General features: G+C 26.1%; 1 protein-coding gene across 4 annotated transcripts; it reads right to left on the bottom strand.

Annotated features, from left to right (window-relative positions):
• Positions 1-1,560: 1,560 nt before the first annotated feature.
• On the bottom strand, positions 1,561-19,960 carry LOC119678087 (glycerol-3-phosphate dehydrogenase [NAD(+)], cytoplasmic-like). 4 transcript variants are annotated; one of them, XM_038089748.1, is made up of 8 exons: positions 19,475-19,959; positions 19,150-19,327; positions 8,383-8,589; positions 6,695-6,883; positions 6,426-6,609; positions 6,204-6,357; positions 6,047-6,139; positions 1,561-1,600 (listed from the first exon to the last, which is right to left on the bottom strand). In XM_038089748.1, exons 1-8 carry the CDS (start codon positions 19,513-19,515, stop codon positions 1,588-1,590), a joined length of 1,059 nt encoding a protein of 352 aa, XP_037945676.1. In that variant the 5' UTR covers positions 19,516-19,959; the 3' UTR covers positions 1,561-1,587. The 4 variants fall into 4 exon arrangements, with proteins under 4 accessions (XP_037945676.1, XP_037945675.1, XP_037945673.1 ...); XM_038089747.1 differs by lacking the exon at positions 1,561-1,600 and adding an exon at positions 1,958-2,120; XM_038089745.1 differs by lacking the exon at positions 1,561-1,600 and adding an exon at positions 3,663-4,004 and having other exon boundaries at positions 19,475-19,958.
• Between the last annotated feature and the right edge of the window lie 1,315 nt (positions 19,961-21,275).

Here is a 21,275-nt window from a genome sequence, read left to right as displayed (position 1 = left end):
TATGTTATAAATTATTTATCATTTCTTCTATTTTTGTTTAATTTTTTTTGATATTAGACCATATTTTATACATATACCTACGAAGCAGATCAAGAAATGGTGCACATTTTAGTATTTTTTTTTTATGAAAACAGAGAATCTGATTTCAATTTTGATTTCCAGACTATATACGACTGCCTCCTATAACACATACACATACATTTACCTTAGATCTTTAACACTTATGGCTTAGCTCCTCCGAATTTTTTTATTATTTAATATTACTTCGTGCACAGTTTCAGTTACGAGCACCTCAGTCTATATGCCGCAACCCATATTTTCGTCATCGATTAAGAGTGGTATTACTCAATTAAAATACTTTATTTCCATTATGACATATTTATAGCGGGCTTTAGTCACTTGTATTGACTCCGATAGTTTTCTTATTAAACTAAATAAAAAACACTGCGCTATATATATTAAATAAGTATCTTCTTTATTATGTTCAGAATTTATCAAAAGAATTTATTCACTAACGAAAACTAGAAAAATATTTCTAAGTTCATTTTTCAAAACTTGATTTTCTACCCTCAACATTTTTTAAATTCATTTTTTGAAATATCATTGCTGAGATGGCAAAATTTATTGACGCTACATATAACTTTAGGTACACTAACTGGAGAACACCATCTAATATGCCACAACCCATACTTTCTCTCTGATATACCACACTCAGAGGGTCCATTACTATTTTTATTATGAAAATGATACTTCACTTTGAAGACTTCAAGAATACTTTTAATGGCGACCACCACTTAACATATCTTTAGATACAGAATTATTATTGATATCTTCTGCAAAAGTTAAGGGAATATCATCGTCATTATTACTATTAAAAAATTTTTAATTAATTTTTATATAGACTATAAAATAAATGTATAAACATTTTTTTGAAATTGTAAATTTTTTTGATTAAAATTTATTTTTGGTTTACAATTAAAATATTTAATTATGCCAAATATACTAAGAACTACGCTAGTTGAATAAAACTTTATATATTTTAATACAATTTAATACAAATTTTTAAACAATATTACAGTATATGGCTAAAACTTTAGTTTCAATTGGCCTCTTCACTTATAAAACTACACTTTTAGGTACTTCAAGTTACAATTGTTGTTAGACTTGTTCTGAGATATCTTAGATCCTTGTTTAAAATTAAAAACTTCGATAATACATTCGTTTTCATCCTTCTTACCAATTATTTACATTCAAATTTAAATTCAATTAAAAACTAAATTTTAAATAATTAAATTATTTTTAAAAGGGCAGTTCTGATGGATTAAAGCAAATTTTTTTTTTATTTTTTTCTCTTGATTGAAAATTGATATTTTCAACGCCTGTGGATGTCCTTAAAATTGTGGATTATTACAACCTTTCTGGTGTGTTTCACTCGTGGCATGATTAAAGCGTTTTCGGGATGCTAACTAAATTTTTGGTTTTGATTTTTGATTTAAAATATTTTCAGCTATTAAAGTGCGTTTGTGTGTTTAAATAAATATATATTTATATTTCATTATATTATTTTTATATAAATAGTTAAATTATTTAGCATTGTACCCTGCGAAGAAAGTAAAAATACAGAATATATAATAAATAATTTTATATAAAAAATAATTGCACATAAGTTGGGTGCATTAATTTTTGGGGTTTTGCAATAGCCAATTTCTTGTGGTGGAAGAGTTGCTGGGGGGAAGAGATTTTTTTTAAAGTAATTCCAATTGTTTTTGTATTTAGTTCTTTTAATTTTTGGCATTTATTGTGCATTGTTTATAAAAATCCCAAATAAGTTTTATCATTTTTGCTGCAATAATTAGAAACTCATAAAAAATTAATTTAAAGAAATTATTAAATTATTATTTAAAAATAAAATAATTTAAAAAAAAATTATTAATTTTAAAAAAAATTGTAATTTTGATTTCGTGCTAAAAATGTTATTTTTCAGTTATTAAAAAAATTCGTTCATTTTTATTGGTGTATATTAGTAGCATACCCTTTAACGGCTGTTAAAACTTTTTAAATAGCCAGTGTTTTGGGGCATTTGTTTTTATTTATTTTAAGCAGCACCTGTTGTTTTAAATCTAGAAGAATTAAAAATTATATGCATTCATTTTGTAATTTTCAATTTGTTGTTTATTTTTTTTTTTAATTTGAACAATTCCATTCAAAAGTGCCAATTAAAAATCACTTAAATGCTGTCTAATACAAACATTACAAAACAATATTTGCAGGAAGGAACAAGCAAATTTTAGCTAAACATAAGGATATGCAAAAATATTTAAACAAATTAAATTATAACGCATTTTTTTATTTTTTACAAAACATTTAAGAGAGAAATTTAGAAAAATATAAAATATCCGTATACCTCTTTACTATGAATTTTTTGAAATAGAATTATAGAAATAGAAAGAAGAAATATTATAAACTCGATAATACACACTAACTCAATTTATATATGTATTTTAATATTAAATAATATACAAATTAAATTTACAAAAAATTTGACAACAAATAATAGTTATAATTTTTTTATATAAATTGTGAATTTTCCACATATATACTCTATCATTAATTTATTTAAATTTAACTATCTATTTCACGTTAAGACTTTTTCGAGTTAGTGCATCTGCGTACTTTTACTCTTTGATAGCTAAGGGGTTTCTGCAGAGTTCCACCCTTCTCACTGACTAATTTATGTATTCCTCAAAAGCTTCGTGATTATTCGATGACTGATCTAAGATCTGCTTACCACCTCGTGCGGCTAAAGATTTTTCTGAGATTAAATAGTGCTAAGTAGGGTAACCTGTCGATTTTCGCGAACAGCTTCAGGGCTTTGTCCCTTATGTATGTTTTGACCGGGTCTATTCTAAGGTCATTTGTGCGGATGTACCAAGGCACTTTGAATAACTATCTATTTCTAAGAATTAAATAAAATCACAAAACTATAGTTTGTTAAATCAATAGATAACAGTTAAGAATAGTAGTATTACTCAACCTGAAATATACTGCTGCGTACCGGAAAAAAATTGAATGTGTTTAAGAAGGTAAAACATTCGATTTCTTTTACAAGGGCCAGTACCAATATCTGCGATTGTTCTAATAGCGCAACACGATAATTAAGAAACCCTAGTTCAGAGTTTTCTACGCATTTTTTTTAAATGCAGTAAAAACTCTCTTGACCGGCCAAGTCTGTCTGTTCATTGAAGCATCCGATCAAAAGTGGTTGAGTTTTTTCAAATATTGATAAAAACTTGATAATTTTTGAAAACAATTCACCTAATGTGAGTGCATTATTACCTTGGAGACCTTTGCACGATCTGAGGCCTTGCATATTTGTTATAATCGAGAGTGAGTTCAACTTCTTTCAATTAAAACGAAACTGTACCACTAATGCAACTATTATTTAATTTTAACTTATGACGATTTATCGATATCAATAAAAAATGAAAAATATATATATATGTATAAAAAACAAAACATTTTTATTATCAAAAACTTTAATGCTTATGAAATAAGACAAACAAACAATATATTTGTTACATTAATATTTTTCTATTTACAATTGCAGTTTTAATGACAACATAAAATTGGAAATATGTATCTAAAAATCTAAAATTTATTTATAATGGTTTAATGTTTGGTATTTAGGTGTTGTTGTTGTTGTTGTTGTTGAGCAACTATTAGGAAAAATTAAGTTATTAAGTTTTTTAGTTACTTTACGAAATAAAAAGTCATATATGGAGTACATAGGTCAGGGGGCAAATGTGTCGGATTTATACATAAAATGCAGTTCTTTATGCATTTTTGAGGATATATGCTGCATGTACGATATGTTGTATGTTCCTGCACATACACACAATGATCGGATAGTTTTACTATATTTTATTTACTTGTGTGTTGTAAATTATGACCTAAAGTGTATTTTGTTAAATTAAAGTTTTGGTGTCGGCATGAAAGACGTTTCCCTAAGAAAAAAATAAAGAAATGAAAATATAAAATGCATTAAAATTCATTAATTGTTGTTAGTAATTCGCATTTTTCATTAAACTTTTTATATAAAATATATACAAAAAAAAAACAGATTAATTGATTTTTATGATACTTAAATTTTTTTGAATGAGTCTTGAATTGTGCATGCTTGAAAGTGCTATAGAAAAAATGGTTATAATGGAAATAAGTTGGTTGGGTGATACCTGTAAAATTAAAAAAAAATTTTACAAAAAATATTTCACATGTAAAACACAATAAAAATATAACCAAACGAAATAATAAACATTAGATCACTGAATTAAAAAGAAAATCCCTTAAAATTGTTGTTATAATTAAATTTGAATATCATATAAAAATCCTGAATAAGAAAGTTAAAGATATTAAGTCATAAAAACAGTGAAGTGTAATCAAAACTTTAAAATATTAAACAGATATCAAAGAAAAGTAAACAAAACATTAAGAAAATAGGAAAAATATTATACAAGAAGAAACACATTCATATAATAAATATTATATAAATATAAAAATATTTTAGAATATCTGTATTAAGTGATTATTAAATGATATAAAATCTATTAAATCACGAAGAAATAAGATAAGAAAATCATCCAAATAATATTTAAATAGTAAAGAAAAAAATTCTATTAATCATCAAGAAAATAATACTTAAGGAATCTTTTATAGATATATTACATATTATCTTAATAGTACCCAATATTGAACATTGTTCTATATCCACTCTTTACTTTGATCTTAATCTATCTTCTTTATATACGGTATAAAAATTATGAGTTATATAAAAGCGATATTTGATCATCTGGAAAGATGAATACCTCTTTTTTTTGGGTCCCTACCCTACTTCCATTCTCTCTAATTTTCTCCCTTTTCTAATTCTAATTCTAATTCTAATTATGTATGCAAATATTTAGTTAAAAAAATTTTAAGAAAAAATTAAAAGCTCTTAGACAGAAATGAAATAGGATCTTACAGAACTCACTTCTTTTTCTTAGATTACAGAAAACTGTTAGGTAAAAAGGACTGTATAATAAACCACATAAAGGAAGAAATTAAAGAAATTGGCCAGTTAATAAAACTAGACATGAATAAAGAAAAATTAAGCACAAATAATTTCTGATGCAGTCAATATATGATGTATATCTAGCGCACTAACAAACTTATAAGTATTAAAAACAAAGGAAAAGATTGTTAGAATAATGCTGAAAAGAGTGGAATGAATATATTAGATAAGTTAAAATAAAAAAACAGATAAAATAAAGCTAAAAAGAGTAGAAAGGATGTATTAAATACGTTGATATGGAAAAATACAGTAAAATGAGTTTGATAAAAGTTTGATAGATACTTAGGAAATATAAATGCACCTTAATCCTAAACACCGCTGAATAGTTTGTCCCAACCCAAATTTTATACTTATTTATATAAATTTTTTTTGTTTTTACCAATAAATCCTAATTTAATTAAATTGATAAAATAATAACATAAGGTGTGATTTATCTACAAAATACAAAATAATATTGTTTTAATAAAAGCAAATATAAATATATTAAAACATACAATAGAAGATGTAATATGTATACAAAATAAGGTAGTAGCTAATAATTTAGTGAGTTTTATCGCTTAGATAATTTCATTATTAATATTAAAAAAAAACAACAAAACAAAACATAAAAATAAATTTAGAATAAAAAAAAAATTAATATTAAAAGATAATATTAAACAAAAACAATAAAATAAAACATAAAAATTAATTTATAATAAAATAAAGAATTAATTGGACAAAATGGATTCACAAATTAACATTAGTATTAGTTTAAGTAGAAGCTTTTTCGTCAACAGTTTTTTAAGCAATCTTTGATTAGTAATATTTAGCAAACTTTAAGCAAATATAAATTAAACAATTTATAAAATTTGAAAAGCTATAGCATTAAGCGATTTTGAGAAAGAATTTAAATTTTTTGAAATATTTCAAATATTTATTAATAATTTATAAATAACTTACATGTGCTCGGGATGAGAACGTATACATTCAATCAGTTCTTCAACTTTAAGTTGATTTGTACATATTTTGTGTATGGCGGTAAATAATGGGAATCTAAAATCAAGTTTTATATAAAGTTAAATTATTTTTAAACAAATAAATTTTATAGATAAAATACTTGTCTTCTAAACCCTTATTTTTGAGCATATAGTTAACTTCTTCGGCTGTAGCGGGGCCTTGCAATTTTTGACCATTTAACAATTCAGTTTCTAATTGCGCTATTGTAAGACCAGTCTTAACAAAAGCTTCGGAAACCTTACGATTGCGGCCACCTTTAAAAAATAATGTCAATAATTAATATTATTTTATTATATAATAAACTGAAGGATTTATCACATACCATAACATGTTGTTATTAAATCTGCAACACCACAGCTTTCAAAGAAAGTTGATAATTTACTGCCAGGATAAAACACATCTACAAAGCGTATCATTTCCATTAAACCTAACCTAATGATAGCTGCTTTTGTATTATCACCCAAACCAAGACCATCTACAAACCCTGCACCACAAGCAACAATATTCTATATTTTCAAAAAAAAAAAAAATAAATAAAAAATATACTATTAGTAACTTGTTGAGTGGTAGGAAAATAAATTTATAAGTTACCTTTAGAGCTCCACAAATTTCAACAGCATCTGCATCATCAACTACAACTACTCTGAAATTTTGTGACTGGAATAATTGATGGAAGATTTTAGCGTGTTTTGCATCCCGGCAACCAATTGTTGTCTCACAGAAATTGCCTTCAGCTACTTCATTAGCTAAATTAGCGCCCATAAGTACAGAGCATGGAACCTAAATAAAAAAATTAACATTTCAATAAAATTAATATAAAACACTTTATTGCAATGAATATCAGTTGAAAGTAAATAAGTAATTAATATGTAAACATATACATAAATAGTTGATAAATATTACTACAAGTGTATAATTAAAAAAAAATTTTTTTGTGACTGAATTTAATTGTACCAGATAATTTCTTTTAATTATATGTTGAGATATGAAAAACAAGATATCGGTTTTGTAGAATTGTTATAACAGCAAGCGAAAAAAAAACTATTATGAATTTTATGAATTTATAAGAGAAATTCAAAACTTCAACACCAAACTTTTCTGAAGAAAAAAAATGCAGTTATAAACAGACAGCAAGAAGTATTCTCAATACAAGTTATATTTATGAGGTTTGCTCAAGCTTCTGCTCTTAACTTCGCGGCTTAATATATCTATTTTAATATATCACACACATATATTTGACTCATATTTCTCTGCTGCTCTATATCCCATGGCAAGTTTTTTAAATCTGTCGTGCAATATCCCCATTCTGTCACTCTTTTTAACTTCATTTAAAAATTACCCTGAATACTATCGTTTTTAATAATTGTTCGCCATAAAAATCTCTCCAGCATGATCACACCAGCTGGTTTTTTGACTACTGTTACGCTTCCCGAAATTAACGATGTTATACGACTGAGTTGAACAACGGCACTCGTAAACCAAAACATTCCTACACTTAATCCATTTTCTAATCTTTACATTATAAAAGTTTCTGATGCTTATTAACATTACAGAACTTTTCAGAGAACTTCAAGGAATAGTAAGCATGAAGAATTAAAAATCTATTACAACTCTTAATTTTATTAGATAATAAAATAATAACCTGATATTCTAAGTTATTAAAATGAAATGATTTGTTTTCAATGTCAACTTTGCAAGATTCTCTCGTTGGGTTAACGAAAGTAAACTTGCCGTGTGGCAAAAAGCAAAAGTACTGAAGGAGAGCATGAAGACAGTTGTCTTGTCTTCAAGAACAAGACAATACAAAGCATGTCCTATTGTTATTTTACTGTTTAGCACTTGCAAAATCTATATTAAAATTATTGAATTATAATGTTCTCAACTTGAACACGGTTCATGGTCTTGGTTTTCACGATTTTCTCAGATTTATTAATGAAACCAACAAATTCATCGTGGTTATCAGAATACTCCATTTTTTATCTTTTCATTGCTTCAGAATCATGTTCCGTATTTCTAGTTTTTTCACTTTTGAGATAACACAGTGATCTGTAGTCTTAGTACATTTGTTATCCTGTCTTTCAGGTCCAACTCTAATATTCTAAATCTATGCAGACAGAAGTAAGAAATAAATATTTTGGTATTTATTGTTATTACATATCTATGATTGTAGGAACATAGGAAAATATAATATAGCTGACATTAAAATCTCCAAAAAAATTTGTTTTAAGTCCCCATATAAATAAAACAAATTGTGACAACAAATATTAAATATTTCTTACCTTCAAATTTCGATTAATGATATGAGAAATTAAATCAATACCACCACCTGGCGCCTTATCAAATCCTTTAATAAGGGAAATCGCAAAAGCATTTGGTTTGATTTTACCCAAAAGTGTTTTACAAAAGCTGGGTATAAATTGATGTGGTACTACAAAAATAAGTATATCGGAGTTCTTAGCTGCCTCCACAAGATCAGGTACTGCAACCTATAAGAAAAAAAAAATACAATTAATATATTTCTACAGAATATATGCATATTCGTACATAAAAGTATTTATTTAATAAAAAAAATATATAGTTAAACAAAATATGTGTATAGTTATATAGATAATAAATTATAAATTATATTAAATATAACAATATATTTTATAAAATCTTATTAATTATTGACCAAATTTTTATCATATCATATATATACATTATCATATTAAATAACCAAATTAGCAATATTTGATGTTGGATTTTGGAAAAAAATTAATTAATCGCTGATAATATATCTTCAATATTAAGGCATTACGGAAGCCCATACATTTAGCACTTATACCAAAGGTTATAAATAACAAATTATTGAGCAAATAAAAAACCTAATAGTACAAATATTTAATATTTGATAATGGAGCGAAACCATAAAACAAAATGTTTTGTAAACAATTTTATGTGAAGTATGTGAAATGCTTGACTCAATAGAATAAACATTAGTATGGACTTTTCGTTTAAAGAATATTGAACTGTATAAGTGATAGTATTTTCAGGAGGGAAGAGGGGACTACATAAAACAATTTTATATTCCGATTGTTTATTGCATTTTACGAGGTTTTTATTAGTGCGAAAATGCGCACTAATTAAAAATATTTTTATTGCTGCTTATATCTATATATGTGTACTTCAATGTTATCAGGTTAGAAAATAGTGTCATACAAGGCATGGAACTACAATACGGGAGTATAATAATTAACTTGGGATAGACAAGCAATTTTTCAAGTATTCAACGCAATTGACTTTTTAAAGATATTATTGCAGTAAATTATAAACTATTAAATGCAATTTATTATTTACACATCATTTTTTGCAATGAATACCTCAATATAATATTAAATTGCATGTTTGGTTTCAACTAATTTTAGAGCTAATGAAATTCAAAACCAATCATTAGAGTACATACGATTAATGTGGTTCTCTACAGGTTCAAATTACAAAAATACATATTGTATATATATACAGAAGAAACATTTTTTCTACACCAAACAGTTGAGGTTGCAAACTACTCCTCTCCCTCACTTATACTATCTTACAACATGATAATATATTGTATGCCAGAATGCAGTTTTTATTTCTAATGAGATTAAACTTCTTGATACTTTATATGAATATCGAAGTTCACTTTGCGTTGGGACCTTAAACAACGTTGACACTTAGAATCTGATCGACAAAAAATATTTGGGTCAGCATTAAGTAAAAAAAATTAGTTATGTAGATCACTGTTTTTTTCTTAGTACTGACCATCTCTTAAAGCATCAATTGTTGTTGTAACCCGTAGACACCTATATAGCAGGAAATATGAATTTTATTACAAAACGTATAAATGGGTAAGGATATGATGCACCGAAGGTAAAGTGAGAAGAAGAAGGATTAATTGGTATATGAGAGGGATTAAACTTCATGTCGTACTTTATATAGCTCTGAGTCTGGAGAAAAATACACAATCAAAAACTGTTAATCCTGAAAAACTAATCGCCAAAAGATATTGTGGTCATCAGGACATAATATTGTCTTGTTTAGGTATATCATTATTTTTTTAGAAGTAAAAGTTGTTGTAATCTGTGAACAACTATGCATGAGTTAAGATGTGATTGGGTGAACCTTGAGTAAGAAAAAGAAAAAATATTTACAATATGGTAGATATTAAATTTCTTGTCGTACTTTATATCCTTCACGAAGTAGACTCTTCAAGAGGAAGATAATATAGGAACGAAATTTTTGATCCTTAGAAATTGATTGACAAAAAATATTTGTCATTATTAAAATAGCAAATTGTTTAAGTAGAACATTTTTTTTTAGTACAAAATTGGATAAATTTAAACCCGTAGTCTATGTATATACCAGTAAACATAAATGATTTTAAAATATTTGTTTTATTAGATTAGGTTAGGTTGTGTTTGCGTAAAGGTAAGATGATAAGAAAGTGGGTTATTTGGGATATGGAAGAGATATGGATAGTGCTTTTAGCAATTTGTAAGTCTATTCATGATATTTTATCAATATATTGATATATATTAAATGAATTATATCATTAACGAAAAATCAAATTTTTTCACTCTTCGATATAAGAAATATTCAGTAGTCGTGTTCGAATTTCTATAACATCTGTGGGAAGACTTTAAATAGTGAAATATTTCATTCATTGTACGTATTATCCCTTACAAACTTCTTTAATAAAATATTTCTAATAAAGGTTCAATGAAAAAAAAAACCATTACATAGTAATTGCAACAAATTGAACTTGAAAGGTATTTTTATAACTGAAAGTGACCTTAAACTAATCACAAACAAAAGAGAAAAAATAAAAAAATATAAAATAAAAAAATATCTAATCGCATAGGTATAAATTATTCGAATAAAACACTGCCAATTTCACAAAAATAAAAATCTAAATAAAATAAAATAAAAACAAACAAAAAGTGAATCTAATGAACGCATATTTTTGTGTGAATAACAATATCTATAAGAATAGATACAAAGTTTCCATAGATACCTTACCGCCTATATGCAGTTTTGTATTTTTTTTTTTAAATTGTTGTTTTCATAAACAAATTTAAAAAAATATTTAAATAAATATTTTTTATATACACAAATTTTTTAAGAAATATAAAAAAAAATTATTAAAATTTGAGTTTATGCCAAAAAAATGTGTGCTATCCACACTTACCTATTATTTTTAATAAATAAAAAAAGCCCACTCATCTCTTTTCTATTATTTGTCGTTTTTGTTTATACAAATTGTTAGCAATTTGTAATTATTCTCAGAGTTACGTATCTAAATGTATACCTACAAATATTTTATGCTATTATATATACATTAATAAATATTATATACACATTTTGAATGCAATATAGTAATAATTCTTGATTATATTTTTTTTAATATATTTGTTCATAGCTAGTGACCCCATATGCCCCCAATAAAATTATTCCCTAAAAAATATTTAACAATATTTTATAAGTGGGTTCATGGGATAGTCTTACACCGTAAATGTAATAGATCAGTAAGGAAGGCTTGGGTATCAATAGACAACAATTAAATAAAAATTTTAATAACTTTTTTGGCACATCAGTTTTGATATAAGGAAATACTTAAAATGGGTGCCTGATCCCGCTTTCTGATACGTCCATATATTTCATCAAATTGTATATATTTCATTGCATTGCATTCATTTATATATATAAATGAATTCTATTTTATTAAATTTTTTTTTTTTGAAAAATAAAAATTTATATTAAAAGTTTACAATAATTAATTATACAACTATTTATTAAAAATTAAATAAAAATACCGGCTAATAAGAAAGTTCATTGTTCGTATATAATAAAATTTTAATCACTCTTAAAGCAGAAGCCGGCAAAAATGTCAAATTTGCTTAACGAAAACGGTTAGCAGAAAATGGAAATAAATTTAAATAAATGATTTATAACAACGCAATATATCTCTGATACTATGATATAGTGAAAGTAGCGATAGAAACTAGTTTTTGTATTTAAAAGTAAATGAGTGAATTAGTTATGCAACTCTATTCAGTTACAAAAATATTGAAATAGAAAGTATATATATATATATAACATTGCAAAAATTTATTTTTAGCAATAGAAAAATAGAAACTGACTGAATAAAAAGATATAATAAATGGATAAATTTGTTATAGCTAGTTTAATATATTAAGTATTTTTATTTAAAATATTTCAATAATTTTTAAAGCATTTTTAAAAATATGGTATATTTCATATATACCATAATTTATAATTTTTGTTTTAAACATTTATATACTATATATTATAAAAAAGTTAATGTCTATATCAATTTACATATAACACATATTTATTTTAATTTAAATAAATAATTGTAAGATAATGTGCTTACGTCTTGAGGCTCAAGTTAGTAGCTCTGGAAAACTGAATGTCTGCCACTGGCTAATATGGTTATATTAGCCATTAAAAAGTCATTTAAAATAATTAAATCTAGTTGAGCTTTTATTTTTTTATTTTAATATAATTTATTTTTATTTTCTAGCAAAATAATGTGAAAAAAGGATTACAGTGAATGACATTAATGCAATTTTAATTATAATTTATGAGCTGAAATGATATTTTGCGCAGCTCAACAAATAATAAACGAATTGCGACAGTAAAATATTAAAAAAAAAAGTAAAATAAAAAAAATAAAATAATATATGAATATAAATAAACAAAATTAAAATATATTTAATAGAAAATATAATAGAATATAAATTAGTAAATTGCAAAATATACATATCTTAAAAATTAATTTATATTTCTGGAAACTAACCAAAACTTTGATAAAAAAAAATTAATTTGCAATAATTACTTAATTGTTTTGTCAAAAATGATAAAGTTTTGATATCAAATCGATAAAAACTACATTCATGCTAAACTTAAACAAAACATTTATGAAAATTGTACTTCAACACGCATTTGATATGCCTTTTAACTACACCTTCTATTTTCATATCAATATATTATTAACAAAAAAAAAAAGAAATAAAAAGTAAATATTTTATATAAATAAAAACAAATGTCTTAAATAAACAAAAAAAAAAGCGCTTATCAACAATTCTTGTTTATATTTTGAACTTTGCTTATCGTTTGGATGTACTACTTAACTACTAAAAAAATATTGGACATCATAAAAAATGTTTTTAAATAATAATAAAACAATACAGAAAGATTTCAGGAAATACAATTAAATATTATAAAAACTTTTTTGAATCTTAAGACAATATAATAATAATAGATTCAAAATAATAAATTCAATTTTAACAAATGAAGACAGCCCACCTGTTGTAATATAGAAAAAGTAAACAAGATAACTTGTTGCTCTATAAAGAATGGAAATTTTTTTATAAATTTATTCAGTCTGCTCTCTAAGTTTCTATAATTTACCTTTACGTCACGTAAGTTGTTATTAAATATTTTTATATTAACAAGCGGATTTTAATAAAAAAAAGCGCTCAAGCATTTTTAATAAAAATTTTTGCAAGGCTCAACATAATTCTAAGCACTTGAAATAGCACTTGAGCGCTTAGTAACAACACGTTTTTTATAGCGAATACATTAATGGATTTACAGGTTTGTTTAACAAATTGTTTTGAAGTACTGATAACTTCAAATATATCAGTGTTTTTATGGTATTTTTTATGGTAGAAAAAAAGTGTTATTTAATAATGTACGATTGAATAAATTGAATTTATTTTATTATTAATTGATATATGGTATAAACAATTTTTTAAAAAATTTGTTACGATATAAATATTCTTTTCTGTTATGTTTCTCACTTTTTTTCAATGAATCAGAAATCAGTATTAATAAGATTAAATAATTAACGTTTTCAAAAAAATACTACTGTATTTTAACAATTAATAAACTATAATTAATTCAATTATTTTATAACTGATATATGATTCAAATTAGATAATGAATTTTCACAGCAAATTTTCAAAAACTCCAAGATAAAACAATACCAAATGAAATTCAGGTTTAGACCATTCATTTTAGTCAGGTTAGTCAGTGACTTTTAGTTTAAATTTTGACAGAGTACAAGTTTAACTCTTGGTCGTATAGTCTCAAAAACTGATTTACGAATAATTAAATTTAAGAAATATATCCAAAAAATACCTCTAAAAATGGGTGTTCATCAATACTAACAACAGCTGTATGGTCTCAGCCAAATACTCAAATAATTGCAGATAAAAATGAATTGTTATAATTGTCTACTGTTCAAAAAACATTTTTCAAACATTTTTAAGTTCTTTTGGAACTCAAAGGTTCCAATATACTAGATGACAAAGTAGTATTTACATCTAATTTAGTTTTAAAACAATGAAATTTCTCAATCTGTAAAGCATATCAAACTCTCTTTTCACTTAATATTTAATTTAAAAATATTAACTTAAAACTGATTCGAAGCAAAACACAGTATTTTCTGAACTCCCACGATGCTACAATGTTCACATTTTTAAATTAAGACAATATAACCTTAAATATCTGGTTATGACTTTCATAAACCGTAGAGATGGCATATATGGTATGCAAAAAAAGATCGCATAGCAGTTACTATAGGAGACAATTATGATCATGCATAAGCTAAGAGCGGTTCAACATATTCGGAAGTAAACCAAAGCATTCAGTTAAAGTACCTAGCATTCAGGAGAAAAATTCTTCAGAAAATCTATTCTCCTCCACTTGTTGACAACAAGTAACGTATTATTAACACTGACATATGTTAGTTAAGTGCATAAAAATTTTTGGACTTGGCTGACTGGGTCATATCGAGCGAATGGAAGAAAGTGTTCCAACTAGAAACGTGTTTGATTCATTACCTATTAATAAAAAACGGAATAGAGGACATCCCCATCTTTAGTGAAAATAGCAGGTGACCAATGATGTGAAGGTACTCGGTACTACCAACGGGCACAGCAAACCACTGATCGAGCTAGCTGGTGGAGGCTATTGTACGCGAACAAACACGACTCACATCTGTAATGACCAACTAATCAAGTTAATGACAGTAGAGTCAACTATTGGTATCAATATGATCAATTAGAAACATTGATACAAGTTAAAACAGCATCAGCTTACGATTATTTCAACAAATATGATGATTGGAACAAGTTTTACGGATGGCTGATTACAGCATTAGTTAATACTTTAGACGTTTTACCTAACGGTGGTTCCTAAAGGAGTTTTCCATCCGGACGAGCAGAGTTTTTAGGGCAATTGAAATCTCGCACTAAATAGGGTTTCGAGCTTTTCTTCCAATTAAAAAAAAGAACTTTAGTTAATAAAGTCTTGAACATAGAGATTTTGGATGTCGAATGAAAGATTTTGGTCTATCTGATGCAACAAATTAGTGCAGTTAAAAAAGAGCTAACGGCAATAAATTTTAGAAGTTTTTTTTGAAATGCATTAAATATTAATAATCTTAACGACCATTTTTCAAGTACGTAAAGAAGAAAGAAAAAACAATTTATAAATGTTGTCATTTGACGTATGAGTCATCTTAATTAACATATTTTTTTTTTTTTATATTTCGATAAAGTTTATAACAAAGTTTTTTTTTTCAAATATTGTACATGAAAATTAAATAATATTGATTGTTGTTCATTTGCTTAATGCAATTTAGTTAGATATGGTGCTGTCAAGGCATTATGAGAGTGACTCCCACATATCCTGTAACCTTGAAAGTGTATTTCTTATAAATAAAATTTCCTTGAAAATGCAAATAAGTAATAACAACAGCAGCAACAACAACAAATGTAACCACAACAGCGAGAACAGTGTAAATAACAGCAACAACAACAGTGGCAATAATAGCAACAACAAAAACACCAACAAATATGTGCCAATAAAACTTAACTATTAAATGTTAAGATTATTTTGAAGAGATATAAAACCCTTTAAACAGTTTTATTTTTATTTTTTTTTTGGAATAATCTAACAAAATAAACAAAAGTAAAAGCAAATCGAACAAAGCAAAGTTTGCAAGCTGTTGGAGCACAGAAATCACACATGGCCTTGACCCACACGTTGCATTACAATTTAAACAACAAATATGCAGCCAAAGAGAAAACCAACCAACACAGTTATACAGCGAATACCACAAATTCTAAAAAGAATGGAAGTTTCACAATACCTTCAACATACAAACACCCACACACACACACACACACACAAATATATACTGACTGACGGACGGTATTGCCTTGTTTAGTGCCAGACTGAAATGATTTTAGCCAAATGATGCTATAATGCACTGAGAGAAAGAGAGAAACAAATCAAAAGAGATTAACAAAATATTTACAACTTCAAGGTAGTTTATTTATGCTCTTGGCTAGAAAAGCAAATGAAAAATAAGCAAAAACAATTTACTGCAAAAAATTGCATGCTATAAAACAAAAACAAAATATATAGGTGAGAAACATGAAAATAGCAAAAGAAATGTCATTGTCATTGTCTGATTAGATAATGTATATGGCAGCACTTTGCTTAAGGTTTAATTTACGTAAGGATTTTAAATAAAATTTATTTGATTTTCTTAACAAAAATATAACAAAAATATAATAAAAATTGAGAAAACAAAAAAAAAATTTAGAAAAACTTTTAAAACGATTTTATTTGTTTTAGTAGGTAGTATTATGTGTACGAACATTTTTATTTGGCTGTGCTTGAGCTTATTTGAAATAACAATTAAAAATAAAATTTAATAAGAATGCATTTTAGCATTTGTTGCATAATATTGTATTTTTCACTGAAATGAAAACGTGTTTTAAGATTTTTTACTTTGCGAATAAAATGCCCAATTAGCTTTTATTTATTTAATTATGAACAATAAATAAAATTTCCATTACTTCATCACTGAAATGAATTTTTTTTACTTGTTTACTTTACGGCAGTAAACTTGAAAAAGCATTGACGAACAGGTTGGAAAAAAAATTAAAACTAATTAATAAATATAGAAACTAAAGCAAATCTACTGTATTTAAATGATAATTATAATTATTGCTTTTAATTAAACTAATTTAAAATATTTTTAAAATGAGCAAAAAATTATTAAAACGGCTGGTGGGAGAACGAAAGTAGAATCTCATAAAAATATAGAAAAATCAGAGATGTGGAAGAGTTCAATGTAATTAAACTATTCTCATATATATATAGACAATTTGTACACATAAATATTACTTAATAATAATATAATTATATATTATATATAGCATAAAAAAGATATAATATAGTAATAATGGTAATTACTATGCTTAATGAAAGTAAAAATACCATTTGTGGATGTTCTTGCAAATTGCAGAATGTGTGCTGGGAGAGTATCTATTCAACTTCAAACCCACTATATCTGTAATGAACAAGGCATTTATACTAAAGGTTGCTAAAAATCCAATAAATTTGACTTACATATTCTCTCTATAGATCAAGAATTTGACAACATCAATCGATACATAATCCAAAAGAAAATGTTTGTATTGCACATCAGCAGAAAACTCATTCGACTAATAAAAGCGACTTTGAAAAATAGTAAAAGGAACAATATATACACAGGAACAATGAAGAGAAAGGAATAGCAATCCCGTCCAACAACAAAGATTTACAGCCCTCAACACAGATGCAGTATCCTCGTCAAGACCACTAACTTCAAATATCAGTAGGCAGGACCTAGCCGTCTTGATGTAGGTGATAATACAGCACTAACTGAATAGCAAACACACTACTATACTCAAAGCTTCCTTAAATTGTTTTGGTAGGAGCTGCCATGCCGAGATGACGATTTAGCATCTTCTCCGCAACTTTCTAGTTTTATGCAGGATTCGAATAAGTACACTAGAAAAAGCGTTCCTGGATAATCTGGGAAAAATTTCAAAATGGAGTTATGCCCTATTTTAATGTTTACGAGGTTCTATAGTTAGTTCTATAAAACATTGTTGACTATACCATGGCAAGAAGACGATTGAGTATCTTCTCTGCAACTATATAGCTTATAGACTTCACATGTGTACACAAGGGAAACCTAGGTGGAAATTGCTGAAATGAACTTATACCCTATGTAGATGCTTACGAGGTTAGGCTATATGGTTGATTTTGCGGAAAAGCAAACGATTTCTTAACTGGGATAGGATGGTGTCACAACGGGCCAATAGGGCGACAATCACTGTACTCAAATGTCTTAAAATATGTTGTATGTAGTATGAAAGTGTTATAAAAGTAATATACAAAAAAAATTTTTTTTTAATAACACAACAAAATTTTGTATTTATTTTATTTTTTAAAACATTAAACCCCCGTTAGATATATATAAATTAATTCTTAAAATAATTGGTGATATTTTTTCATTAATGAATACACTAATTTTTGAATCACGAAAAATTTATTTATTTGAAAAAAAGATTTAAAAATAATTAATGAAAAAAAGTATTATTTGATTGAAGATTATATAAAAATTCAATGAGAAGAAACGCAAATAATTTACTTATTTTTTAAATGAAAGAAAAAGGTTATATAACATTTTTTTTTTCAAATAAAAAAAAAGGATTAAAAAAAAAATAATTGATTAATTAATTAGATTTATTGAACAATGTTTTAAATAACAGATCAAACAATTTTAATTAAATAAATTAATAATCCACTATGCCACATATTCCCCTCAATCTGTTACTAAGAGATTTCGATTTAGAATTCAAGAAATAAATATGTATACATAATAAATATAATTTATTTTTTTTTGTTCAGAAAAAAAAAATCATTCATTAACAAGTTTTATAACTCCGCCGAGCAAAAACTAAGGCAGACTTAGAAAACAAAAATGTTAATTATTTGTTTAAACTAAAAATTTAAGAAACTGCTTTCTGTGGACCGAAATTTAAAGATCAAAGGTTTGGTTTTAAAAATAGCAAATCTACATTTTCGAATATTGTTTTAAAAATAATCTTATCTCCATTTGATAATCAACTTGTATGACAGACTAATTTACTTACCACATTTTCTGGTAGCTTATGTCCCGGTAAATATTTCACATTCTCATGAGTGTCGTTGATGATTTCTGTTAGTTTTCTGCCATTGACCACTTCTTCATAAACATACATATTAACGCGATTGTCGAACTCATCCATGTTAGCACAATTCGCGCCTACAATCTTGGCAATCGCAGATCCCCTTCAAGATGCAAGTTAGACATTGAGAAACGATAAAAAAAATCATAGATTTTAGAATCCATTTAAAATTATATAACATGTGGGAGTTGCATGGACTGCAACGTTGCATGCAAGCGTGTATTAACAAAACAAAAAAAATGACACCTACCAATTGCCAGAACCGACAATGCACACGCTTAGTTTTTCCATATTGTTTTATTTATTAAATCAAAGGTAAAATTTTTGAAATCAAGCGATTAATTCAAATCGTAGCGTAAACTTTTCTTTTGGATTTTATTAATTCACCAAACACGTTCAACACGTACAAAGCAACAACGACGACTGATTGCAACCAGCAAGCAAATTGTCCAATTAGAAAAAATAGCTGGTACTCGCATTAACCAAGATTGCTCTTTGGCTGACTGCTGTGAGGTACAAGAGATTTGATAATCCGTTGAGAGAGAAAGAGAGAGAGAGAGTTTGCTATTTTGTTTTCCGTGCACGTTGGTTGATAAACAGAGTTTTTTTCCGTTTTGGAGGGGTTTGTTTTTTAATTTTATTTTTTTTCTTAATTTTTTGTAATATGTTTTACTATGGAAGCACTTTACATTCTATTGTTCAGTTTTTAAACCATAATTATTTATAATCACAAACATTTATGAAACTAATTAAAATTTAGCTACTTAAATTAATACTAAATACTATATATAAAATATAATACGTAGTTTTGTTTATTTTAAGACTGAAAAAATATAACTCCGACTATCAAATCACTGTGATAAACTTTTGACGTTTGTCTTCAAAGGAATATGTAATACAAAATCAGTGATGCCACCCTATAAACTAAAAATCTATTCATGAATATAAGATTGTGTTATACCAGGTTCGCACTATCTCATTTAGGCACTTGCTCATTTATATAAATGAGGAAGCATTCACATAATAATGAGCTCATTTATACAGCTTTTAGAACTTTTATATGTCAAAAAAACTATAAAAGAACTTTCTTTTGTTTACAAATAAAACACAAAGAAAAAATTTGGTATTGTGTAAAATAAATATTTTAAAATGGGAAACGCGGAAAATTTAAAAAACATAATATATAATGTGTGTGAAATTATTAATAATAGAAAGAAAGAAAGCAATTTCTGAATATCGTAAATGTCGTGCAATGCATATTTCAAAATATACTTGAAATAAGAAAAAAGCAAATAACAATACTTTCTACAATAATTGCTAGCAACCGGAGGAAGTGCTGGACTTTGGTTAGTGCCGCCAGTAATGATTATTAAATAAAGTTTAAAATTAACATTTTTTTTCAGAAAATAACAAAGAAATTCTGGGAAATGGATTGCCAGAAAAATGGTCCAAATTTTTTCAAAGAAAATTTTCGCATGAGTTTGGAATGTTTTAAGGAGTTATGTGAATTATTAAAAGGACTACAGAAAAAAGATATAAACTTTCAAATTTTAATTTCTTTAGAAAAGAGAATTGCCATTGGCTTGTATTGCCTTGGGTCGTCGGCTGAATACAGAAGCGTAGCAAATCTGTTTGGCGTTGGCAAGTCAACCGTGTGCATTTGCCTGAAATTATTTTGCTACTAAAAATTTAAATATTTAATTGATATTTTAAATCATTTATATACATGTTATATATCAATTATATATTCAATTAATAAAAACAGATTGTATTTAATGCTCACTTTTTCAGTGTGCTTGTTTACAGCTCAATTGTTGTTTGTTTACATTTTAAATTTAAAAATATATGACAGACACTTCAAATTTTGGTCATTTCCCTTCTGGGAAATTTTTTTTAAAGGGTTGCATTCGACAATTTTGGTCTAAAATGAGCTGATTTATTGTAAATCAGCACATTTATATGAAAGCTCTTTGTATGGTAAATCATGCTCATTAGTGATTATAATGAGCAAAACCGCCTAAATGAGATAGTGTGAATGTACTATTAATTGA

This window comes from Teleopsis dalmanni, chromosome 2 (genome assembly GCF_002237135.1).
Source record: "Teleopsis dalmanni isolate 2A chromosome 2, ASM223713v2, whole genome shotgun sequence".
NCBI classification, from domain to species: Eukaryota; Metazoa; Arthropoda; class Insecta; order Diptera; family Diopsidae; genus Teleopsis; species Teleopsis dalmanni.
Note: the sequence above shows the minus strand (reverse complement) of the source record. Positions and strands in the feature narration are given on the sequence as shown.